This window comes from Barbus barbus (genome assembly GCF_936440315.1).
Source record: "Barbus barbus genome assembly, chromosome: 49".
In the NCBI taxonomy this organism is placed as follows: Eukaryota; Metazoa; Chordata; class Actinopteri; order Cypriniformes; family Cyprinidae; genus Barbus; species Barbus barbus.
The window spans coordinates 3,696,652-3,723,845 of NC_136727.1; the positions used below are offsets into that span (position 1 = coordinate 3,696,652).

Sequence of the window (27,194 nt, forward strand, 5' to 3'; positions counted from 1 at the left end):
CATTTGGTGGCCTTCTGTGTCCAAAATTGTGCAAAAACATTGTGGGACAAGGTTTTCACACTGTAGCTAGGCTTTAAGACCAAGCGGAATCCTCTGCTGCCTATCACTCCTGCTTCACAAAGCTGCTTTAGCCCAGGGCCCCGCAAAGGCTTAACGCGGCAGTGTATACAGTATATACTGTATATTAAAATTAATCAAAAATGTGACAAACAACCTGAAAAACCTACTTGTTTTTTAGAGAGACTATGGTATTGAGGTCGATGTCAATCAATGGGACTCCTATCCTTGGTGAGTTCATTTATTTTTCCATAATTTGAGAGTGTTAATATGAACTATTGGGCCGTATTGAACAATAAATTCTACAAGTGAATGTTATTTTTCATGCGTTCATGTGGACAAGGCAAATGTTGTAAAGCTATAATCTTTGTCTGTTGATGTTCATGGCTCTTTTTTGGATCAAACAGGTGAGGTGTATTACTTGACCCAGAGGAACTGAGTTGCCCAAAGATGAAACTTTCATCAGCAAGATGCAAAGGATTACTATTATTGTGACAGGTGGACATTTAGTGCAAAACAGGCATTTTTCTCAGCAAGTGGAGACACGTTTCATTTTCCTTGGAAACCTTTCATTGGTAGGACTGAACTGAGTTATTTTTAAACACACACCAACTTTTAAGGAACAACACTGACAATATTAACAGAAGCACAAGCATCAAATATAACACCTTTTTTTTGGTCAGGTAAAAATGTATCATGCCAATTACATAATCAAACAATGAGAATCCAATTCAGAATAGATACATAACATCGAGAGAGGTTTGGGCATATTTGCTCTCTTGGAGATCTTTCCTCCAGATTAGTTTTATTTCCAGAATCTGTGGTTTTGGTGTTCATGATGGTCAGAGATCCAGTCTGATGATCCAGATTCTTAATCCCTCATTACCATCTTTACATTAGACAACTGTACAGATCTTACTGGGATGTGCAGTAGCAATGTGAATGTCATTAAAATACCATATTATCACATATATTTTTTTATTTTACTTTTTTTATTATTACATAAAGTAACAGATTCTCGTTTAGTCACAGATTTCGTCATTATTTGATTTACTTCAACAGCAGGAACACCTGATATACAGACCAACAGCTGCTGGGGGATCTTTCAGTTGAAAACAACAAGACTTTACAACATAAAATAAGTGAATTTAAAGTAAATCGGTCTGTTGTAAACATACCCCTCTCAGCTTTGGACCCCTCTGTCACAACTTTCAGTCCAGTGTTCTTTGTTTGGAATGTTGTTGTTAAATGATCAGATTACAAAAAGATTCCATAGATGGATATCAAAAGTCTTTTTGAATCTCACATGTAAATAACATTTTAATTTACTTGTAAGTCATTTAACAGATTTCATTTTTTTGTGACTCACAAAGTATTAACAAATAAGCTCTAACTCCCCCTCACCTAACCAAAGGGCCAACTATGAGAGTCTATGGACTCTTCCCCCGAAATGCAACTAACACCTCAAAAGGGCAGAACAGGCCTCTGGTTCTATGGCAACCAAAAACAAACCATCTGATAACACTAGTTTTATTGCTTAAAGGAATGCGGGAGAGCGACTATCACTGCATTTCTCCCTAGGAAAGACACATAATGCCCATAAAAATGGACTCTTCTCTAATTAATTCATAGAAAAACCTTTCTGTAAATGAACACACATATCATTATGGTCATTGTGTATATTATTAATGTTCTACTGTCTTTTGTATTGTATACTGTTTTACGCATGCCTATGGTATAAACACTCTTTCATGTAATCTCACCTACACCATTTTTAGTATATATGATTTTGTCTTCTGATGATTTAAATGAGAGTGTATATTTTATGTTGATAACTATGCAACATATTAGTTTCCTATGAATCTTTAGTAGTTTTTGCATCAACACCCAGTCAAATTACATATGCAAATTGCCATGTTCAGAGACAAAGAGTTGTAAACTTTCCTTCCGAAAGTGCAAGTCACCATTGACCTCTATAGCAAATAAAGCTCTCAAATCAGTGACCCAGTCTGCGGTTCTGTTAGATACTGAGATGATGAGGATGTGAGCTAGAAGTGTTCTGTACCTTAAGTTTGAGCCAGGCTTCAGCCTTGACTTTTCATTCATTTCATTCAGATAATGTCTCTCTAGTTCTCTCATCACCTTCATCTGGGAGAAAACACCCAATCACCACAGAGCCAGAATAACATCTTTTGGAGTTTATCACCCTTCAAACTCGGAAGAATTTAACCTGTTACCCTGCGCCCCTATTTTTGAGCATTTTGTAAAAAACGATATAACCAAATAAAAATGTCTGTAGCTCTTGAACCCTAAGGTCTATATTTAAAAATCTGGTGTTGTTTGAAACTAGACACTTGATCCTTTGTTACTCTAGAGTCATAATAACTCAAAATTAGTATAGCAATAGAGTAAAACAAGGTAAAATATACATGAAATTGACTCGCGATATGTTTTAATGAAGCTCACTAAGGGAAAAATGGATGAGACTTTCATGCCAAAGGCCTGAAAACACCATAAAGATAAAGCTGAACATCTGACCATGTTTTGATTCAAATTTGAGGATGATACTCCCAAAAATGTAGTTTCTGTAAGCTTTTATTTAAAAAAAATCTAGGCGTCCTTTCAAAAAAGCCATTTGGAGACCCCAAATAGACACTTTGTAAACAAATGTCCAAATGAGTCAAAACTACATAATACATATATGTATATCAATTCAGAACTGCTCTGCCCACCAAAACACACAATAAAAAACTATTTCTGAACAGCATTTGTAGTGCTGACTCATTTAGTCATTTGGTTAGTCTACAAATGGCATTTTTGAAAAAAAACGCCTAAATATTTCCTGAAATAAAATATGAAATAATAAATTTTTTATAGGTAAAGACTTACAGAAAGTACATCTTTATGGTATTTCATTTCAAGAAAAGCTTTGGAAAAGTCATTTGGATATTTTATTTCAAGAAAAGTCTAGGAATCCTTTCAAAAATGCTATTTAGAGACTCCATAAGACACTGCATACTACATATGTATATCAATTCAGAACTGCTCTACCAATGAAACCACAAAAAAACACAAAACTATTTCAGAATTTGAACATAACTAAACAGTCTTTATTCTGAACAATTCCAATAATGAAAACAGTGAACCAAAACAGATTTGATCATTTTTGAACTAGTGAAAACACAAAACATGCAAAATACATTGTTTTTACAACATTTGTATTTTTTATTTATTTTATATGGTGAATATTATGAATATTACTATTTTACTAATATAGTAATAGATTACTATTACTAATATTACTAAATAATAGAAAAAAAAAACTATTTACAGTATTTACAGTGGAGGAAGACGCTCTAGCAGCCACTAAAATGGTTTTTTTTCTGACCATCTGGATTCACCAGACCTCTGAAAAGACAGGGAAGAGTGAGAGAAAAAGAGTGAGAAAGTGTGTAAGCAAAACAAATCAAACTTGCAACACTGTTTACATTTTGTACACACACACACACACACGCGCGCACGCACACACACACAATAACCGGGACATACCCACAAACAAACACACCCACCCACCCACACGAACAAAACTCATGTAATCCCCTCATATTATCCCTCTCCGTTGTCATTTTTAGAATCTAAAACAGCTAACATGAAACAAAAGCTGCAAATACATGATAAAGACACATAAACATTCAAGAGGAGGGTGGAGACACTTACGTGCTAATGCTATCCACGCTTCCCAGCGATCTCAGCGCGTATTCGGCTACTAAATTAGCCATTTTTCTCCCCACGTCCTCCAAAACACCACCAAACGCCACAGAAACACTTCTCAAGTCGAAGATCCACGATGGAGAGATTCAGATGTGAGCTTTGGACAACATCTGTTCGCTGATAGCCAGTCTGTGTAGCGCTGCGACGCCATTATGTGTACGCTTCATGCGTAACCCGAGAGCGCACGAAAACACACGGACAATACGCCGAGCTATTCTCTAAACAATCTTACGTAAACTATTCAAACTGTCAATCACTTTAAACGTCCTTGTGGTTGGCTAACATTTCCATCCATCAAAACTGTGCTGGCGAGGCATTGGCTGGCTTCAAACACCCCTATTGTGATGTGTCCGGATTGACACCTCGCTGACCCATTCACGGACGCGCTTACTGTCCCGGGTTATAACAGCTCCTGCGATTGAAGGAGAGAGACGAGGGAGGGCTATTCTTACTCGGAAGAGACGATTCTGCTGGAAATAGATGGCGTTTCAAAGCTGGAATACGAATTATAATCGATATTTATTGGAAAATGGACGCTATCGATAACTATAACTCGAATCGCTTATGTAAACAAAGGAGGATCTATCGTGTTTTCCCCTATTTTTTCGTTGTTTTGGATTAAAAAGTGGATGCATTTTGAAGAGTGGACCCTTCTCTTGAAATGTATGCTGGTGTGTCTTGGAATAGTCTGAGCTGACCAGCGCTATTGGCGATCAAACGTGAGTACTGCGGTTCGCTTTGTTCATTTTAAATGGCCGGTCTTTCAGCATTTCTGTTAACCCTTTCCTCTCTGGTGTATTGATTTCAAAAACAAGCTCACATCGTTAATCTTGAGTGTTTTAGCTTTCAAATGATATATAGTTAATGATAATTGATTGAATATTGTTCTAAAACAAAGGTAATAAAAAGTCCGACCACGCCCGACCACGCCCTTCCGGCCCGCCCGCGGGCCGATGCGGGTTAACAGGTTAAAGAACTCTAACACCACCAAACCTTCAAACCATCAAAACTTTCATCTGAGACTGCATCTGGACACTCGTTCAATGCAAGTATCGTACATTTAAAGGGGTCATATGATGTTTCAAAAAAGAACATTATTTTGTGTATTTGGTGTAATGCAATCTGTTTACATGGTTTAAGGTTAAAAAACACATTATTTTCCACATACTGTAGATTATTGTTGCTCCTCTATGCTCCACCTTTCTGAAACGTGTCGATTTTTACAAAGCTCATCGTTTTGAGAAGCGAGGTGTGCTCTAAATGGCCAGCTATTCAGTGCGTTGTGATTGGCCGAATACCTCAAGCGTGTGATGGAAATGTTACGCCCCATACCATGTTGTGATGCCGTGTCCCGGCGCGATGAAACTAAAACAATAAAACCCATTGTAAACGAAGCATTTGTTGCATTCAGTGAGGACTATAATGACTCATACAGTCGCGTAAACATAACACCATGTCTGCATTTGTGATCAGAGAAACGCCAAACAACAAGCGCTACTCTACACTGCTAAAAACTCTAGTTTGAATAGTAGCAAATTCTTTATCGAAAAAATGTGCCCGTAAAATGCGCTGCACACACTCGCGTATACGTTTGGGCGGTGTTGTGCAAATATTCCCACACCGTGACATAGACATGTGGGGGCGTGGTTAAATGAGCCGTTTAACCACGAAGGCGTGGCAGAGTCTTAACTTTTATAAAGAATATCTCTTTGGGTTTGAGACTTTAATCTTTGCAACTTTACAGATCTTATATCAAGCAGCTTGTAACACTCCAAAGACAAAATATGTATGTTTGTTATATATTATTTATTTATTTATTTTCTGTTCAACATGGAATTTGTCTGCAATTAAACTGTCACATTCACAGGTTGTAGAAAAACAGTGTGTATGTTGTGAGTTTGTCTTTTTAGAATCATTGTTTTTTACGCCCTTGTTTCTTGAACAGATTGAAAATAAAATGCAATATCCATATAAAGTTGGAGATTCCAACACATTTATTGTGCGTTTCTTTGGTCAAAAACAACAAAAATGAAAAGCAGCAGCTATTTAATAGAACACATTTTCAATAAAACGTTTACAATTGGTTTGTAAAGGTGTTTTTATGCACGTTTGGTCTGAGTTTTCATTGCATTTACACCATTCTGGATTCTGCATTTTACAAAGCAATTGACTCAATGTTTCGAAAAGCTTTGTTTTCCCCATCAGTACTTTTATATGCACACAGAATAAACCATGTCTGAAATGTTGTTTTTGCCTAGGCCCTACTATTAGTGTAATTCATTCATTCCGTCCGACCAAAGTTATCATAGACTATTTTCCCCCAAAATAGTTCATGTTTATATTTTAATATGGCGCCTTCGTTAAAGAGAGTAAGATAGTCTCTCACATTGTTTCTAATTTCCTTTTTGAGTAGTGTCTACCACATTATCAGTTTTATACAGTAACAATCGCTGTAGGCCTAACTTATGGTGAAAGTTTAGTGCATCAATGTTGAAATTTTAACTCTATGGTTCAATGAGAGCTTAGTCCACAATTATTTCTGATAACAAACACAAAAATATATTAACGCAAAAGTAACAAAACACATAAAAAGTATAGCTAAGTAACGTAATTAGTTACTTGTTTAGGGAGTAACGTAATAATGTAATGCATTGCTTTTAAAAGTAACTTTCCCCAACACCGATCATATGTTTTAATAACATTTATCACATAAACATACAAAGATCCTTGTTTCAGAAATTAAAATAGTGTGGGTTTTACTTCAAGGCACTGTATCCTTTGGCTGATGGTTAAGGAAAACAAAAGAAAAATGTCTAAAAATATACTGGCCATATTGCAAGAAACACAACAATAACAGATTACTACCTTTAGGATTGGGAAAACAAACATTTGTGTCCAGTTCTTATTGATATATTCATATATATTCGTATTCATATATATATCTCTTACGTACATGCCATTTACACATTTAACATTAGTTTCAAACAAAAGACCAATCCTAAAAAAGGAACAAGGGACATAATAATTTAACACAGCATTCCACTTAAAGGCACTAAACATCTCAGCAAAGTGTTTCACCAGCTTAAAAATAAATCAGTTCATTTCCAGGCATCTTAAGGCTGGTGTTGGTTCCAGTGTAGCTGGGGGACATATACAAACCAGCTATTTTTGGGCCAGCTGGGGTTAGTGTTAGTGTCTACGTTAGTAACATAATGATTTCAGTCAAAACCAGTAGAAACATGAAGAGTATGTTTCTATATAAGCCTGTGTTAGGAGTACATTTTTTGACATAATGCTCTACTTGGTGAGGTAATTGTGTAAAACACATTCACTGTATAAGAAAGAGATGATCGCTCATTATTCCAGTAGAACACTACAGCAGCTTTGATAAATGCATATACTGAAAAACATCAAGCACTGATCTATTGCTAGTGATGCATTGTTTTGTTTCTTACATTATTGCTCATATACTCTTTAAAGGTGCTGTATGTAGGACTGACCTAGCGGTTGAACTAGGTATTGCAGTCCAAATTCAAAATATTGTAGAGAGTTTTTTTTCACCCGGCCCCTCCTCCTCTGACTTAATGCACACGCATGTTGCCAGATTAACGACACCAACAGGAACCAGGAACGAGCGCACATGACGATGAATTAAATTAAATAGGCCTACGCTGTGTTTTCCGTCAACTGGCAACCTGGGGTGCCGAAATACAATTGGGTAAACTGGCAGTGGGCGGGTTTCAAAACAAAGACAGACATTCCATCCCAGAATGCACATTTACACAGGAGAATAACTGACTGTAGCATTGTTTTCAGATAAACAACTTAGCATGTTTCTTAAATGTCTGCAAACATATATTATGCTTTAGTAGAGTCAAAAATGTACATACAGCACCTTTAAGGCTAAATGCTTTAAAATTCTAACAAAAATCACTTTTTAAATCGAAATTGAAATCCTGGACTCATGACACAATTACTCTCAATAGAGTTTCAATGGATCCTCCTCTTTCCATCATGTTTAATTCTCTTTAGAGTTCCCGTTCAATGAAAGTATCAAAATTCTAAATGTTGTTACATTGTTTAATGTAGGCAGCCTCGTCCTCCCGTGTCCCAAGCAATGTCTTTATTAACATCATTCCCCTGAAAAAAATGATATAAATAAATAAATAAAAAATAAACACACATTCGTACAATGCAAGTAATTGATGAGTCAGTTGCACTGCATACCTGCAGTATAACTGCATCATCGACTGTGTATTCCAATATTACAAAATTGAACTATTTGGATTTCAATCAATGCCACATCTAAAACTTCTGAATTACCATTTTCTATTAAGAAACTATTTTTGACAATGCATCACTGGTGAGTATTTGCTTCTGTGGTGTTAAATACAAAGGACAAAAAATGTATTCATTAGGGGTGACCCCGAATAGTGGACGATTTGATCGGAGGAGCCTGATTAGACTCCCAATCTTACAGTCGAATATTCGCTGAGGTGTTATGATCATGCCATTTTGGCTATAGGGGGGTGCTCAAATGTCAGATTTCACATAGAACCTGTCATGTAGGTTATATTAAGAGCACTATTGTGTGAATTCTTATGGTTTCGCTGACGTTTAATGTTAACTATTTTTTAATCAAAACATAAAACGGTAACACTTTAGAATACTGTTTCTTACTTACTGCATAACTAATAAGGAATTATTGAAGATTTAACAGGTAATTATTCATTAACACTTTACTCACTACTGTTAACTACTAAGGAAGATGTGTTAACTAATCAGTATGTAATACAATTTTATGATTGTGTTAAGTAACAGTTAGCTAATCAATAACTAATGTATTCTGTCATACCTCCTGAAGAACTACTATTAATTATCTACTAGTAAAGGTTCAAGAAAAATAACTCAGGTAACTACTAATGAACAGTCATACACAATTCAATTGAGTTGTGACCCTCTCATATAAATGTTATTAGCAGTAGTAGTATTAGTAGTATGAAAATGCAATATTAATAAATGCAATACATTTTATAGAGGTTTTTGCCTGTGTAGTGAATTGTTTTACCCATAAAACATTATTTACCCCTTTTGTATCTGCGAGGCATCCGATACACATTTTCCCTGTGTTAACGTCAGTAATGACTATAGAAAGTCTGACTTGAATCTTGGTAATGTATTTTGACCCTGCCCCCAAACATATGATTTGACTATCAGTCGACTGTTGGCAAGATTTGAAAATTCTGATTCGACTATGCAAATCCTTAGTCGGGGACACCCCTAGTATTCATAGTGTACATTTATGTGACACCCTACATTAAGAACATAATTACAAGAACCACTGTTTTTTTAAAAGTTGTTTCTCCCCACAGTAAATCATCAGCTGTATGAAATACTTACATTCTGTAGTGCTCTTAAATATCTCCCATGGGAACTTTAAATGAAACCAGCAGTTACAGCCACAACCGCCAGCAGAACAACAAAACTTATTCCTGCAACTGTGCCTGAAGACAGACCTGCATTTTGAGCAGCTAAAGAGAAACAGAGAGTGAACGATGACCCATCCAGTATTTAAGCATATCTTTGATTGATATTTACACCTTTCTACTTCAGTCATCAGTTGTGTGATATTGTTTTAACTGATAAATGGTGCCGTCTGTTGTTTTTAGCAACAGCATTTAAAACAACATCACATCACTGAGAACTCAACAGGAAATTTTATTCAACAAGAAAAATTACTATTTGTTTACATTTTACTAACATTAGTCAAAGTGTTATAAAGTCAAATCTTGCTTTTTTAAACAGTCCACAACCAAAAATATATTATTATTAAAAAAAAAATTAATTCCTCAAAGGAAACACATTGAATGACTACATTATAGGCTACTCACCAATGACATTAACATTGAATGTCTTCACTCTGGTGATGCTGAAGCTGCTGTCTCTGACGATGATCTGTAGTTTATAAAGTCCAGAGTCTGTGATTGTGGTGTTTGTGATGGTCAGAGATCCAGTCTCATTCACCATTACTCTGCCTCTGAATCTCTCATCACCATCTTTACACTGGACATCTGTACAGGTTTTATTGGGATTGCCAGTCGTTTGAGCGATGACAGTGTCTTTAAAAAACCATGTCACCACATCATTTGGTTTTCTTCTTTCATCAGTATTTAAAATGACAGATTCTCCCTCATTTGTCTTCTCTTCATCACGTTTAGCAGGAACACCTAAAACACAAACCAACAGCTGCTGGAGGATCGTTCTGCTGAAAATAACAACGAACTCCACAACATGAAAGAAACGTGAAGATGAAAGCAAACTTCTGATTAGAAAAATAATGTATGGTCTGTGCTTATAAACACATTTTACTTATTTTGTTTCAAAACCTCGTTTGAACAGAAAATTATCAGATGGTGTGAATTTACATACAGTAATTTACTTTGAAAGTAATGCAACTAGTAGCCAGTACTGTGAATTTATGATAAAAAAATGTACAGTGCAGAGATGATTAGACGCTGTCATCTCCATCTATAAAAATTATTTTAAAAATATAATGCATTAATGACTCACTATGGACAATAACTTTGAAGATTTTTTCACTGCTGCTACTGCTGCTGATGATCTTCAGTTCATAAACTCCAGAGTCTGTGACTGTGATGTTCATGATGATCAGAGATCCAGTCTGATTGTCCAGCTTCAGTCTGTCTCTGAATCTCTCAGTGCCTTTATTACACTGAACATCTGTACAGATAAAACTGAGATCTCCACTGATTTGAGCGATGCGAGTGTTGCTGAAATACCATTTAATATCTTCCTGTTGGTTTGTTTCAACACCAGTGTGAAAAATGACTGAATCTCCGTCCATCGCTGACACCGACACTTCATCTGATCCAGCACCAGATGCACCTGAAATAGAAATATAAACCAAACAATACAATACTGCTACAATATAGCTGTGGATGATTTGTTTAGACATCGTGAAGATTTTGAGAAACATACCCGGAATGCTATTCAGATAAATTTTCAATGTTTTAGTCCTATAGCTTCCTATGTATGATTTATTCACATTTGAGTTTATTCACCGATGTAAAATGCATTAACATTTACTGACAGTATGATAGCCTGCTTTGTTATTGTCCTGTCCTGATTCTAGGCTACAAGGCCACTGAAACTGATCTGGGCTGCATTTCAGCTGCGTTCGGTTCCTTTTATTAACACCGTTACACGAATTGTGTGACTGTGGTAGGCGCTGTTGTCACTTTAACCATAATCTGTCACTACAGAGCCTACCTACGGTCACAGAAATCGGGGTCGGAATAGTGGTTGTAACTTGTAATAAATAAAGGTCTTACCGTGGTCAGGTAAAAACAAGATCACTGCAAGCAAATAAAAGAGAAGCTTCATTTTCACAACTTTTAGTTGACAGATTTTTTTAGGTCAAAATGAAAGGAGTAATCCAGGAGCCTCCCTATGGATATAGCCAAAGGTGTGATCCAAATGAAACCACGCACTTGGGAGAAGTGCACGGTGGTGGTGCCAAGGCTACTGTAGTGATAGAAGTGGATTTCAATCCGGTCTAAATGCATGAGTCTGCTGTCTCCAGATCTCCATTTCGCCTCAGCAGTGCTCGGAATTCCATTCCCACCCCATAGTGTCCCAGCTCATGTCACATTCCAGTCTGTGGTGAATGTGGAGACACTCGACAACAGAGTTTGTTTTTGTGTAGTGCTTTATTTCTTGTTGTCTGTATCACAGAATAGAAAAGTGAATTAGATGAAACAAGTGCTTCATAATTAATATTGCTTTAACGTGACCATGATTTCTGCTAATGACCAGGGCCTATAATTAAACAACTGAGGTAACGTTATTGGTGTGCTAGCAAGCTATATCTATAAATATACTGGTGTGTATTTCCATGATGGGCTGTGAATGAGTTCAACCCAAGCTTTTTGAGACTTGATACAATACTTGAATTAGGTCCCTCTGGCGAAAGAGCCTTTTCTTTTCTTCTTTTCTTTTCTTTTCTTTTCTTTCCCCCGCCCTGCCCACATGGTAAGGTTACTCAGCAGAGTAGACAACAGGTTGCAACACGAAAAATAGGCCAGCTGCGACAGTTCTTTTGCAGTGCATTCACTGAAGGAACACTAAATACTAAAGTGAACTAATCACACAATGTGCTTCCAAATGTCTTGTGGGATTGCTGTAGCCTAGAATAGAAAGACGCTTAAACTTGCATTATAAACATTACAGTAGGCTGATTTTAAGATAAAAAAGTTTAAATGGTAGTTTATCATTTTAATTATTGTAAAACAAGGTACATATAAGGGGAGATATCGAGTAATGTGAGCCTGCTGAAAAACCCCCCAGCTAAAACCAGCCTAATTTGGTTGGCTGGTCTTAGCTGGTCATCAGGTTTTAGAGGGGTTTGGCCACTTCTTTAGCTGGTCAGGCTAGGAGACCAGCTGGAACAACCAGCTAAAACCAGCTTGACCAGGCTGGGTGACTAGCTGGCTACTTCTAGCTGGTTTTAGCTGTTTTTCTTTCAGCCTGTGGAATTTCATAATATCCAGCTGCAAGCAGAAAAATATCATTATACTAATATAATCCATTGTAATTAAACGTTATAATTGTTATAAAAACATAATCATTATTTATTCATCTTTCAGTGACACAAAGTGCCATCAAGCCTGGTCTAACAACCTTTAACCCAGTTGTAGAAGGGGGGGGCACACACACTCTCCTTTTGTCCCATTTGCGGATGTTGAAACTACATACTCTGACAAGCATCTTTTTTTTTTTTTTGCCTATTAAATTCATGGCTATAGAAAATACCCAACCCCCCATTCTGTTGACCTACTCGTTCAGTCATTCATTGTATGAGGTGTCAACTGCAGCAGGAAAGACAAAGAACAGGAAGACAGGATCTAAAACACAAACTTCATTTAAAAGTGACACAACTGATTCAGAAGAAGGAATTACAGCCAGCTCTGTTTGGACCAAGTATTTGTGTACATAAACGTCATTTATTAATTGTCATGTATTTATGTTTTTATTTCAACTTATTTATGAAGGCTGTTGTTTAAAAACTCACATGATAGTTTGTTACAGTAAAAAAAAAAACAGAATACATCAAAACAGTCAAACTAGACCTGTGACTCAGATTTGATAGTTTTTGGTGAATTCAATATTTTATTTGACTCTAAAGCTGTTGTGTGAGGGGCATCAGCTGTGAGATCTAGGAAGCAGGACAGGAATAAACTCTTCACCTACAAACTAAACATACACACACACTACATGGTCACTCTCACCTACGAGCTGCTTGCTCACCCAACATATCAAACCACATTTCCAAAGACCGCAGAAGGTTTCAGTTTGACTCAGATGTAGATGGTAGGCTAATAGTTTACTCAAAAATTAAGAAAAAAAATGTCATCATTTATTCACTCTCATTTTGTTCCAAACCTGCATTAACTTCTGTCTTCTGTTAAACACAACAAATATATATTTGGAAGAATATTGGTAACTCAAAAGTTGTTGGTCGCATTGACTCCTGTAGTTGATGGCTATCAGCAACTGTTGAGTTACGAACATTCATCTTCTTTTGAAAACGTTAAGCGTTAAATGATAAGACAAGCATTTATACATAACCATATGTCATTTGCAAAGAGCTTGTGCATTTCAGCCACTATAGGAGGGTCAAACACTGACGTGGGAGGATTCACACACCAGATGAACAGCTCAAGTGTTTTAGATCAGACTTTTCACAACTGAACAACTAAAGAAAATGTTCCACATGCTCGTTTTGTTCTGTTTGTGCTGGTGGCATCCGATTGGTAAGTTGTAAATATGTGTTTTTGGCTAAATATCATTAACGTTCTTCACAGGTGTTAACAGTCATGGAAAATAATGGAATTTGGTATAGTGAAGGTAACTTCAATTTCATGGTTTACAAATGCACATCCTGTCGGGAAATTTATTTTTAAAATACTTAGGTAGTAACCAGGGGAAGTCGTGGCCTAATGGTTAGAGAGTCGGACTCGTAATCGAAAGGTTGCGGGTTCGAGTCCCCGGCCGGCAGGGATTGTAGGTGGGGTGAGTGAATGTACAGCGCTCTCTCCACCCTCAATACCACGACTGAGGTGCCCTTGAGCAAGGCACCGAACCCCCAATTGCTCCCCGGGCGCCGCAGCATGGCTGCCCACTGCTCCGGGTGTGTGTTCACGGTGTGTGTGTGTGTGTGTGTGTGTGTGTGCATTTGTTCACTGCTGTGTGTGTGCACTTGGATGGGTTAAACGCAGAGCACCAATTTCGAGTATGGGTCACCATACTTGACAATACGTCACGACTTATTCTTACTTATTCTCTTACTAATATAAATGTCCCATACATAACATACAAAGGCATTGACAATATCAAGATTAATTTTTCATGTTATAGCTGACTTTATAGCTTCATACGGTGTGCTGTAGCTAGCAGAATGTTCTGCTTTTCTGTTCTGTTTTTCAATTCACATTTAGTTACAAACTACAGATGATTTCAGGCTTTGTAGACCACCAGAGGCCTTAATCTGTGTAAAATCTGTTCATCAGATGTGTTCGGTGAGTCAGTGTCAGTGATGGAGGGAGATTCGCTCACTTTAAAAACTAATGTTACTGAAGTACATGAAGCTGATGACATACTGTGGGAATTTGGAGCTGAAAAGTCTCTTATAGCTAAAATTAAAAAACAACAGCAAATCTTAACTACATTTGATGGTCCTGATGGGAGATTCAGAGACAGACTGAAGCTGGACAATCAAACTGGATCTCTGACCATCACAAACATCACAACTCAACATGAAGGAGATTATAAACTAGAAATTACTGGAGAGGAACTGTCATCACATTCATTCAGTGTTTCTGTCTATTGTGAGTAGCAATCATTTGTGATGACCTTCAATGCAAGATATTCTGTTAAGTGAGTTTACCTGGTAGCATTTACTGAAACTAGGATATAACTTAATTTTGTACTTTGAATTGGCAGAAATACTCACTGACTGTCAACACGCTACACCAAAAATAGGTTTGTTGACTAGATTTACCCAGTTTTTTGGCTATTCTCTCATGTTTTCAGCTCGTCTGCCTGTTCCTGTCATCAGCAGTAACTCTTCACAATGTTCTTCATCATCATCATCATCATCATCATATTGTTCACTGGTGTGTTCAGTGTTGAATGTTGGTCATGTGACTCTCTCCTGGTACAAAGAAAACAGTTTATTGTCCAGCATCAGTGTGTCTGATCTCAGCATCAGTCTCTCTCTACCTCTGGAGGTGGAATATCAGGATAAAAACACCTACAGCTGTGTGCTCAACAATCCCATCAGAAACCAGACTCAACATCTGGACATCACTCAACTCTGTCACACATGTTCAGGTACAGCAGAGCTGACATTAACGTTGATTTACTCAGCTGATGTTTCATAGTGTTCGTTGTAGATCGGACGGACAGATTCAGTCACTCTTATGGCTCATTTTGTTCATTACAGATCAGGGCCTCCCTTTACTGCACATACTGCTGATCTCTACTGCTGCTGGATCTCTTTTGATTGTAGCTGCCCTCGTGATGTACTGTTTCTGCCGGAAACGTAGAAGTATAAGTCAGAAATGCAAGTAATTAATGCATGTGTTGAAATATTTATCTCTTTTAAGGCATACATTTAAATATAAAATTGAAAGCTTTTAACATGGCTGTGATTAATGTTAATGCAGTCGTGATCAACGAGATATACGGAAATGATTCAACACTGCCTAAACCGAAACCACAAAAAACGGTAAGGTCATTGCAAGACGATGTTGCAGTCTGATTAAAGCTTGATGATTGAGATGCTCTGTGTAATATGAAAGTCAGTGAACAGATAGGGTGGTCAGGCTTGATCATATTATCTTCAGTAGGGGGAAAAAAGCATGTTTTATGCTATTTAAACTACTGTATGCACCTGTAAATATTAACAGTATTTCCTCAAATTAATTTGCACAAAGCTATATTTATTATCACGCAGAAATTATTACGTACAAGTTTTAGTTCATGCAAAAATAAAAATAGTCTTAATTTGCTCACAGTAGCCTACTCACAGCACGTCAGCCTCACTTGCCATTAACTTTCATTGCATCTGTTTTCCAACACCTTTTGTGTTTCCCGGAAGAAAATACGTTTATCTTCATTGCGGGTTAAAACGGTAGACCTCCGTGTTTGTCGGGGTTGGGGAGACTTGATGAGAAATTTGTGCCTCAAAATGCTCATCTGCTTTTTATTTACCACCAAAAACAGTTTTCTATGTTGTTACTTCAGTGAATGATTGGTCGTACCCAAAATAGGATTCTGAAAGATGCTTATAATAAGTGGACATGGCAACATTGTACACCCAAAGCAACATAGCTGCATATAATAATGATAAATAACATAGAAAAACAATGGAAAAGTAACGAAGTGGAATGGAAAATCCTCTTAAGCTTAGCTAAACAAAATTGTATATGGATACACACTCGTGTATCCATATACTTAGTCTAGCTTAGTCTAGCTCCACCTCTAACTCCACCCATTGGCCCTGCAGTTAGCAGCCTCTCTTATATTTGTGTCTTTATATTTGTTATGGTTACTACTAGAACACATACATGCTGTCCTACAGATAAAAAAATAGGCCTATTCATCAAGTAAATGTCAGTGATCATTAAAGAATGCATAAGTTAATGAAGATGTTAAAATACTGAAACCATGATCAGTCAAGATTTTTATTTTTTTTGCACAAACATTAAAGGTGGGGTAAGTGATTTCTGGTAGCCAATATTGACATTTGAAATCACCAAAACAAACACGCCCCTACCCCAAAAGGGTCTCGCCCCTATTTTGATAGCACCGCCCCACATATACGTATGGCAGCGATTAGTCCTGTGAAACACAGCAAAACCAATGTTACTCCCCTAGAGAAGAAACAAAGCAACCTCAGCACCCGATCGCAGGCTTTCCCGCTCCTTGAGTTCTCTCCAGTGCTGGAAAGCTGATCCGATATTTACACAGGTCCTGTTCTTTTGCCTTATCGTAACACCGTCTATCCCGGACACGAGCGCGGTGTGGCATGACAAATCCCTGATAGTAAACTGCTGCCGCGTTCTATTTATGGCATATTGACACAAATTTCAAATCATTTTCATTTTACACTTGGTTACATTTTTTGTTTTTATTTTAAAAATGAAACAATGTGTTATTTGAATAATTATACCTTCTTGAGCAATCAATGTGGCAATATTTTTTGTAATTAATTATAAAGAATTCCAAGCACCACAAAACTGCTTGTCCCCACAGCCATGTACAGAGGGGAAACAGTCAAAAACAGTTTTTTCTACCATTTAAAATAAAATAATGTATACACAACTATCAAATAATTGACATAGAAAACAAAACGGCAAATAAATATTATAGAAAAATATAAAAAAAATATTAAGTTAAATTATAAATTACACTATATACAGTATATATATATAAGAAATATTATATAATATTATTAAGAATATTTAAAAATCATTAAGCTGTCATTTATGTGTATTCATGAAGTCAAAAGGTAATTTAATAATGTTGTCTGAGTTTAAATACATTTTAAGACATCTTGTCATACCAAGCTATTCAAACCAAATGTATTTACTCTTAGTATTAGGATATGGCTACTTGTTTTTTATTACAACCCGTGATAATTAATACATTACAAAAACATTGTAAAAATGAGGCTAAAAGAAAGTCATCCCACTCCTCTACATCTATTTCTATCATCGCTTGGATTACAGCGTCACACGCCTTCCTTTTGAATGTGATTTTTCTTTAATGAGGGGGCTGAACATTTGGCAAATTGTGCTACGGCACTTATATTATTGCACTGGTTGGCTGTTAACTGCGAGCAGACAGAGTATCAATCAATGCACTGGAGAATACGCAAACATAAATTAAGAAACAATGTTGAAACAATGTCCAATGTCCATCCATATTTTTTTAAAAAGCTCAAAAACCCGCAATCTCCGACCAGGGATTTTTTCATGCAGCTTTACAAAAAAAGAAGCCCAAAGTGACGTATAATAAGCCGACTTGGTAACCATGAGTAGACTCGCCCCTCGCTGCTGACTGGCTACAAGTTTGTTTTGGTACTCGGCCCAATTTGTTTTCTAAAGCATTTTTGAAAAAATGCATACCCCACCTTTAATAATGTCTTATAAATGTTGGTGCTCAAGTTAATATTAATTCTGAGTGAATTTGATTCAAAATTCTACAATGTTTTATAAATGTTTTTTAATGATCAGCAGGTTCCTGATTGAGTTTGTGTTTCCTTGCAGAAATCAAAGGAACCTGTGTATGCAAACATCGCCATGAAAAATCAGTTCAAATAAATGTTTGATCTGTCGGACCCCTGACTCACAACTCTTAGTTCACATTTATTCTCTGCAAGGATGTTTTTCGTCTCTCTGTTTTGTCGTAGCTCCTTAGTCACATTTATTCTGTTTTTTTGTTTGTTTGTTTGTTTATTTATTTTTAACCTAATGGCACATGGAAATGAACTTTAGGGCCTATTAAAATTGATATCACCCTTCAATGTGTTCTGTCTCTATCGATGTCTACTCCTCGTTAAATAAATATAGAATTGAATATGGATTGCATTGTGTTATAACAATAATAAAAATTAAAAAACTCAATTAAACACAGAATACTTTACGTTACCTTTTAAACATTCTTTTAACACACTAGGTCTCGAAACTAGTGGTTTTGTCCAGCTCGTGCAGGTAAGTAGATCAATTTTGTCTCACATTTACACCTTTATACTGGCATCATTTTTATGTATAGTATTGATTGGCACCATCTGGTGGGTTTTGAATCACTCCTAAAACATTTTTACATTGACTATCACTTATAGACTAATACAACAGACACACATCATTTCTCAAATATTTATTACAATATATACTGATAAACTGAACATTCACTTCAATGTATGAGATTACGTCAATACATAGATAAGCAAGATTCTGGTTGGTAGATAAACTTAGAAAATCTCCACACATGGACATAAAACTCGAAGCATATCTTCTAACGATTATTTTGGTGACAATTGATCAGAGGTCAGACGCAATAGGTCTCTCCAGAGATATATATCTGTTACCTTGGACATCAGGGTGATGGCAAATGACGATTTCCTCCTAGAGCTCTCTCTCCGCATCTAGCTTCACAGACAGACACTAATACACATACACTTCAAGTTCAAGTTCATTTATTTATCAAGCACATTTAAAAGACTGACCAAAGTGCTGTACATTAAAAATCAAACCATAAACACATAAAACAGAGATAATACAACATATAAATTAAAAACCAAAGAGGAATGACAAATAGACATTCTTAAAACAGAGTAATAATCCAGACCATAATACAGAGTAATAAGAAAGGAATATTAGTAGGCCAGATCAAACAAGTGTGTTTTTAAAAACGGATAGAGAAGATGCCACTCTAATCTCAGGCGGCAGATTGTTCCATAACCGAGGCCCGACCACAGAGAAAGCTCGATGACCTCTATGTTTAAGTCTGGACAGAGGGACTAAAAGGAGATTCTGATCACTGGATCTTAGACTTCTAGTGGGAGTATAAAAATGCAACAGCTCTGAAAGATAGCTAGGGGCTTGGTTATGTAAAGATTTGTACACCAATAAGATCATTTTACAGCCAGTGGCGGGCCCTCAGTATAGGGGTGATGTGATCATATTTGCGACTATTTTGAATAAATCTAGCAGCAGCTTTTTGAACCAATTGTAGGCGAGTGATTTGTGATTTTGAAATACCGTAATATAGTGAGTTGCAGTAATCTAAACGTGAAATCTGGAGGAGAGAACAACTGCGCTTGAGATTTGTGGCATATGTAACATCGGCATGACATCAAAGCAAGGCAGACTACCCTCGGTCACATTTCTAACCGGCATGCATCTTGCGGTGAAAGGTTCTGCACAGATTTTGCTCATCTCAAACGAGCCTCATATGTCCTAATATTAGTGAGACTGCAGTGTGAATAACTTACAAACAATATAGGCTAAATAAAAGAAATACAAATATAGAAAACAAGAGTGTCGGTCAAAACATTCACATCCAAACAATTTCCACAACTAACCCAAAACTAAACTAACTACCAAAAAGAAAATGTAGATTAAAAACCGATTACACTAATGTACACACAGTGTTTGATACCTTGGCTAATTATTACCAGAAAGTGTTACACAAGCGCACTAAGATGGTGTAGGCTACACCAGGGGTTCTCAACTTTGGTTCTCAAGTTCCATTTTCCTGTAGAGTGTAGCTCCAACCTTGATCAAACTCACCTGCCTGTAACTTTCTAGTAATCCTAGAGACATTGATTAGCTTGTTCAGGAGTGTTTGATTAGGGTTGGAGCTAAATTGTGGATGAAAATGGACCTTGAGGGCTAGAGTTGAACATGGTCTGACACCAATATGGCTCACTCACTCCACTCAAACAACGTAAACAGGGCCTTTTATTCTGCCTGCATGGCAGCTGATTGGTCGAGCGTTGTGACGTCACACACATGATTGACAGTTCAGTCCAATGTTCATGAAACAGCTGCAAATAAGGAAGCAAGAGACAAATAAATAGCGCCCTCTGGTGGGTTGAGCAACAGCAGCTAAAACAGCACTATAGGACTGTGAGCTCAACAGAAAACTGACTAAAAATGCATGCTAACTTTTTTTAATTTACATGGTTGACAAAAACCCAAAAATCTAATAAAATGCATTATGCAATTATAATCACCAGTAACACTAAAGGTCTTAAAGTGGTTCTGGTGATTGTGAAGGTGAGAGACACAGATGAATCATCAATTCACAACTTCACTCATCAGACAAACTTACATGTCTCATAGATGTATTTTACAACTTCATATCATAAAACCCATTTATGTCCCCTCCCCATATATATATATATATACACCATAGGCTTTGTTCACTGCATATGAGAACTGGCTGCCTATCCATGTAGCATTGGTTGTATAAAACCATCCAAACAACATATTACAAGATATTTTTGAGAGTCTCAAATGTTTGACTGATGTGGCTTGCATGAACCGACACTTGATTTATTAAATATGATCAAATGAATCAGTGTGTTTCCTTTGTTTCTCTCCCTCTGTGTGAAACAAAGTGTCTCGTCATGGTTTTTGTCTGATTATTAAAGAGTCAAAGAACCTAGCAGCAGGACAGGAAGACGCTATTCACCTATAAACGCTGAATGTCCACTCTGACCTACAAACTAAATTATAAATTAAAAAAAGAAAGAAAAATTTGCACCGCAGTAGGTTTCAGTTTGACTGTGAAGATGAGCGTCAGTAAAACGAATACTGTGAGATGGCAGATGGTTTTAACTGTGTTGCATGCACTAAAACTATAAATATATGTACATCCAGCTTCAGTTTGCCATGTACTTGAAATGTACTTCCAAAACAACAACATGCAATATATATATATATATATATATATATATATATATATCTTCTTCTCCAAACCATGTTCAGAGCATGGACATGTAAAATAGGTGGGTCTTATACTGCTGTGGGAGGATTTACAGACCAGATGAACAGGTTGAGAGTTTTCAGTAGATGGTTTTATTAGATTATACCTTTTAGTGAACTTTGATTTTTTTTAATATTTCACATGTTTTTGTTCTGTTTAAGCTGGTGGCACCTGCTCGGTAAGTTATGCAAGTTTTGTTTTCTGAATAAAATGTTATAATATTGCCTACTTTCCATTTCATGGTAAAGCAACCGTTCAGATGAGATTATTTTCATCTGCTAAAGTCTCAGTTTTTAAACATAATTTTAACAAATGGTGATTGTAAATTTCACAAACCCAAACCTTAAGCTGTTTTCAAATCTCATGTGTCTTTTGTTATTAGTTTAAAGGATTATAAATGCAAATAATCCACTCCAGCAATATCTAAGAAATATTTTCAGCGGTAAACATGCAGAAGTCATGGAAATTCACTGCATGGATAAAAATATGGAAACCCTGAGTGAATTAAAGGGAGTCAAATGCAGGGAGCTATTTACGTCTTGTTCTCTCTATAAGAAGGAATTCAGTTGTAATTATTGTAATGTATTCATTCTTTAAAAAAAGTAACTTTACACATGGATTTTACTATACAGCAGATTAATTTAAAATACAGTACCTGTTGCTGTATTGAGTTTATATTTAAACAATGCAAACTACTGCTGATTTCAGGGTTTATAAAGCAAAGGGAGCTTTTATCTGTCCATGTTTTTCAGGTGTGTTTGGAGCTGAAACAAATGAAATAGAGTCAGTGTCAGTGATGGAGGGAGATTCTGTCCTACTACACAATGATGTTACTGAAATATGTGAAAACGACCACATACAGTTGATTATTAGAAATGAAACGTCTCTCATAGCTAAAATGAACAAAGAGAAGCAAATCCTCCCCACATCTGATATTCATGATGGGAGATTCAGAGACAGACTGAAGCTGGATCATCAAACTGGATCTCTGACCATCACAAACATCACAACTGAACACGCTGGACTCTATGAAGTAAAGATAATTGGAAAAACATCATCATCAAAAACATTCAGTGTTTCTGTCTATCGTGAGTATCAGATAATTTGTCCTGCCCTTCAAATATTTATTTTAACATTCTCTCAAAACATTAACGTGAAAATAAGAATGATGATTAGATTTATTCAGATTTCTCTTTATTTAACTCATGTTTTCAGCTCGTCTGCCTGTTCCTGTCATCAGCAGAAACTCTTCACAATGTTCATCATCATCATCATATTGTTCATTAATGTGTTCAGTGTTGAATGTGAGTGATGTGACTCTCTCCTGGTACAAAGGAAACAGTTTATTGTCCAGCATCAGTGTGTCTGATCTCAGCATCAGTCTCTCTCTACCTCTGGAGGTGGAATATCAGGATAAAAACACCTACAGCTGTGTGCTCAACAATCCCATCAGCAACCAGACTCAACATCTGGACATCAATCAACTCTGTCACACATGTTCAGGTAAAGCAGCGCACATATTAATGTACACATTTACTTACATGAATGTTTTTCCTTTACTCTCCTTCTCATCCTCCAGACTCTGTATCTCATATAGTGCCGATTTCTGCAGCTGCTGGATCTCTGTTGATTGTAGCTGCAGTAGTGATGTATTGCATCTGCAAGAAACTTAGAAAAATTGACAGAGAAGGCAAGTATTACCTACAGATTTTAAACAAGAAATGTGAAAATATACTCTAAATATTTTACTCCATTAATAGCCAAAATTGTCACTATTATACTCATTATTTTGTTGTAACGCCATCTAGTTTTCTAATATTTTTAAATAAATATTAATGCTTACATTTGATGATACATATATTGTAAATAAGCAGTTACGATTGACTGTTTAATGCATCTATTGTTGCAGATCAGACTTGTGAAGAAATGATCACTTATTCTGAGCCAGCATTCTACAAAAGAAACGCACAATCGGTAAGATCTCTGTATTTAGTCTCAGTGTCAAGTCACATTTAGATGTGTGAGCGCTTGTGTTTTTGTCTGTATAATGATCGATCACATTCTTACACACGTAACAGCACCATATCAGATATGCATGAAACCCATAAGATCGTCATTAAATGTGAATAATGCACTGAACTGTATGTACTAGTACCATTTTGGTAACAAGTTCAGCAAAAATATAAGTAGAGGCACTTTTTTCCCCCAAGTAAATTACACACGTACATGTTTATGTTAGCAGAAACATTCTGACAGGAAAGTAAAGCCTTCAGAAAGTGAAAGTCACAGTGATGCACACATTTCTCATGGTTTGTACAACAATCCAAGAAACAGTGCTTTTAAATCACATGATTAAAGTCAGATCTGCTTTTTAGCGCCACGGCTGCATTCACACGGTTCTTTTTTCCGCAGACATTTGGCACAGACTGGCTATTGCAACAACAAAATCACACATCATATATATATATTCCATTCTGTTATTATTTCAATATTATTATTTCATTTTAATCTGATAAGTACTCTAGTTGTATTCATTTTTTACACAGTTTATATCAATAGTATCATGTAACAGAATTTGTTTATAATGTCACACGTTTAAATGATGCTATGATTTTTGCACTCTGCATGTTGCAGGATTGTAGTGTGAAATTCCACATGCTACTTCACAATAAAAAAAAATGGTTCACAGGTCTGTTCAAAGACGGTCACACATCTGCTGTTATTTATGCATTTGGAAAAACTGTGAATTTTTCTTTGTAGCTTGCATCACGTTTATATTTTTGCATACCGCTAGGTCTGTGCAGTTCATTGTGCACTCACAATAGTACCATTACTTGTTACTCTTATTACTCTTAACTCACCAAGAAATTAAAGTTGACAGCTTTTCGAGGATCTGGGCAATAACATATCAGTCAATGAAATGCACCAATTGAAAACCACAATCATCTGATCAATTCCCGATGGACAAAATACTATCGCACCTTCTGTTTAATGATGATTACTCTAAGGCAGTAGTTCCCAAACTTTTTTTTTTTTTTTTACATTCAATTTTTATTAAAATAAATAAATAAATAAAATAAAAACAATTTGTTAAGTTTGTAATAAATGTAACGATTATAATGTAATAATAAAATAAAATAATAAATAATTAAACTTATAAACCTTACATTTCAGACTTTTAAGGAAAGAGATATGAAGAGTTCAGATGAAAAAGCAAAAGTGCCGTCTGGAATTTTCTTCTAAAATGAGCATTTTTATCAGGCTCCTATATTTATGTTCAGTTATTTCACTTTAATTGCATAGAAAATGACCTATACATTACCATTAGAGTAATTTTTACTGAACTTAAACATGGGAGCCTGATAAAAATGCTCATTTTAGATAAAAATTTCAGATGGCACTTCTGCTTTTGCATCTGAACTCTTCATATACTGTAAGTCAAAATGATAAATAGTATTTTATCTGCATTGTTATTAATTCTAGATACCTTATTATCCAAACTGTTTAGATTTTTTGAATGTAAAATATCTTATTCAAGGCCTTGCTGAAAGTGATAGATTTTGAACGCGAAAGTGAAACTAAAAGAAAGAAAGAAAAAAAAAAAACCAGTGCACGCTTTCATGAGCGTCAGTAACTGCACGGGATCGCAGATTGCATGCTTCCCACACGAAACAAACAGAAACAGAATTTATCATATCGCTATTTGCAACCCTCAAACTAGAGTGAGCTTGGTGACTTCTTGTAAATCTTTAGGGACCCCTACTGGGGGTCGTAACTCCCAGGTTGGTAATCATGCTCAAATATGCACTCTTTTGTTACAAAGAAGGATACAAATGTATCTCTTTGAAGACAGCTTGCTTGCAACAAGCTGTTGTAGCCGACCCTTAAAGGCATTGAATTTGCTTTCATTGTAAGAATTTTTGTAATTACGGTTTAAAACTCATGAAGTAGCTATTCATAAAAAAAGGCCTTGAAGCAAAAGCAAAAAAAAAAAACACTACTGAGAATCTGATCTCAATCTGGCTCAAATAACCATAGCAGTAATAGGAAGGCAAACATTTTCTGGATGCCACATTTCTACTATTATAATTTTATTATTATTATTTAGTGCTGTCAAACGATTAATCGCGATTAATCTCATCCAAAATAAAAGTTTTTGTTTACATAATATATGTGTGTGTACTGTGTACATTTATTATGATACAAATACACACACATACATGCATTTATTTAAGAAGATTATGTCATGTTTATATATTAAATATATTTATCTGTAATATAAATAATATACATTTTATTATATACATGTAAATAAATGTAAGTATTTTCAAAATATATACTGTATGTGTGTGTATTTATATATACATAATAAATATACACAGTACACACACATATATTATGTAAACAAAAACGTTTATTTTGGATGCGATTAATCGCGATTAATCGTTTGACAGCACTATTATTATTATATCGTGTGTAATGTTTATTTGTTTATTTATTTTACAGAAAATCAAAGAGGAGACCCACGTAGAGTATGCATCTGTCGCCATAAGAGGATGATCAAACTTTTTTAAGTACCAGATCCAGCTGTGTGGTCACTTTCAATTAAACTTTTGTGATGTTAAGTTTTGGGATTGGTGAGAATCACCACATGCATTCATTAAAATTCACATAGACAACATGATATCAAACCCAACTTCTTAACACAAATGAGGTTACTTTTAATGTCCTATTATCTTTTTATTTGGTCCATCCATTAAAAGTCTATTTTGAAGCTTCAAAAAGTAAATATATGTGAATTAAAGCCCAATGTCTTTAGAAACTATTTGAAGCTTGAAGAGGTTAGTTGTGTGGACTTTCAATGGATAATGTAAAATGATGAGAGAATATTAAACACACCTTCATGTATCTTATGGAGATGAACAAAAGTTTTATGGGTTTGGAACGGGTGAGCATGTGATGACATATATTTCAGTTTTTAAGCAAACTATGCCTTTAAAGTCTCAAACGTATGTGTGTTTATGGGTTTGTATGTGTGTGTATCTCCAAGTGCAAAACGTAGATACTCATCAAAAGTAGTCAAAGTGAACCCTGCTTCATTCTGTACAGACATGTTTTGCACGAGCATATCTGCTGCTAGACGTTGGTGTTTTGATGTCAGTTTGTGAGTGCGTCTGAGGTGTCAGGAGTGTGTCTGTATGAATAATGTGTGGTTGAAGGTGTTTTTTTCCATTCCTGCTCATGATACTCACAGTTTGACTTCTACTTTACAGAAAGCAACTAAAAAAAAAAAAAAACACTGTTGATATACAACAGGTTTAACAGTTCAGTAAACCATAAGTTAATACTTATTGACAGTTTTTGCCCAGTTTTGCTAGCAAAAGTTAAGCAAAGCAGAACAGTTTTCCAAAAAAATTAATTCTTGAATGATGCAGCGTTTTTAACAAACATCCAATCTGTCAATGATTCATGATGAACTGTGAAAATGAACTGTTATTCACCCATTTATAAAAACTGTCACTTGCTTCGCTCATGAATTAATCAGCCAGTTTGAATGAATCAGCTGTTTCAAGACTTGCTACTGGCAAATTTCTTAATAATCAATGTTATTTTCCACCAATTCATTCTTACACAAGTTTCCCAAAGGATTTGTGCAACACTCAAAGATATAAGAAAATGCACACATCGTTCACAATTAAGCTTATTAAACTCAATTCATACAACAATTCAACTGAACAATACAATGCTAATTTTGCAATCAACAGTTCTTTTTTGGTTAGCAGCTG

At 35.8% G+C, this 27,194-nt stretch overlaps 2 protein-coding genes across 3 annotated transcripts; one reads left to right on the forward strand and one right to left on the reverse strand.

Annotated features, from left to right (window-relative positions):
• Window positions 1-5,649: 5,649 nt before the first annotated feature.
• Window positions 5,650-11,502, reverse strand: LOC306867873 (uncharacterized protein). The gene is made up of 5 exons (XM_079413807.1): window positions 11,181-11,502; window positions 10,399-10,734; window positions 9,720-10,055; window positions 9,229-9,359; window positions 5,650-7,968 (listed from the first exon to the last, which is right to left on the reverse strand). Exons 1-4 carry the CDS (start codon window positions 11,230-11,232, stop codon window positions 9,265-9,267), a joined length of 819 nt encoding a protein of 272 aa, XP_079269933.1. The 5' UTR covers window positions 11,233-11,502; the 3' UTR covers window positions 5,650-7,968; window positions 9,229-9,264.
• Window positions 11,503-21,447: 9,945 nt separating this feature from the next.
• LOC306867867 (SLAM family member 9-like) lies at window positions 21,448-26,943 on the forward strand. Of its 2 annotated transcripts, none has more exons than XM_079413798.1 (6): window positions 21,448-21,586; window positions 22,161-22,496; window positions 22,624-22,911; window positions 22,988-23,098; window positions 23,318-23,382; window positions 25,915-26,943. In XM_079413798.1, exons 1-6 carry the CDS (start codon window positions 21,550-21,552, stop codon window positions 25,966-25,968), a joined length of 891 nt encoding a protein of 296 aa, XP_079269924.1. In that variant the 5' UTR covers window positions 21,448-21,549; the 3' UTR covers window positions 25,969-26,943. The 2 variants fall into 2 exon arrangements, with proteins under 2 accessions (XP_079269924.1, XP_079269925.1); XM_079413799.1 differs by having other exon boundaries at window positions 21,467-21,586; window positions 23,006-23,098; window positions 25,915-26,319.
• The last annotated feature ends 251 nt before the right edge of the window (window positions 26,944-27,194 follow it).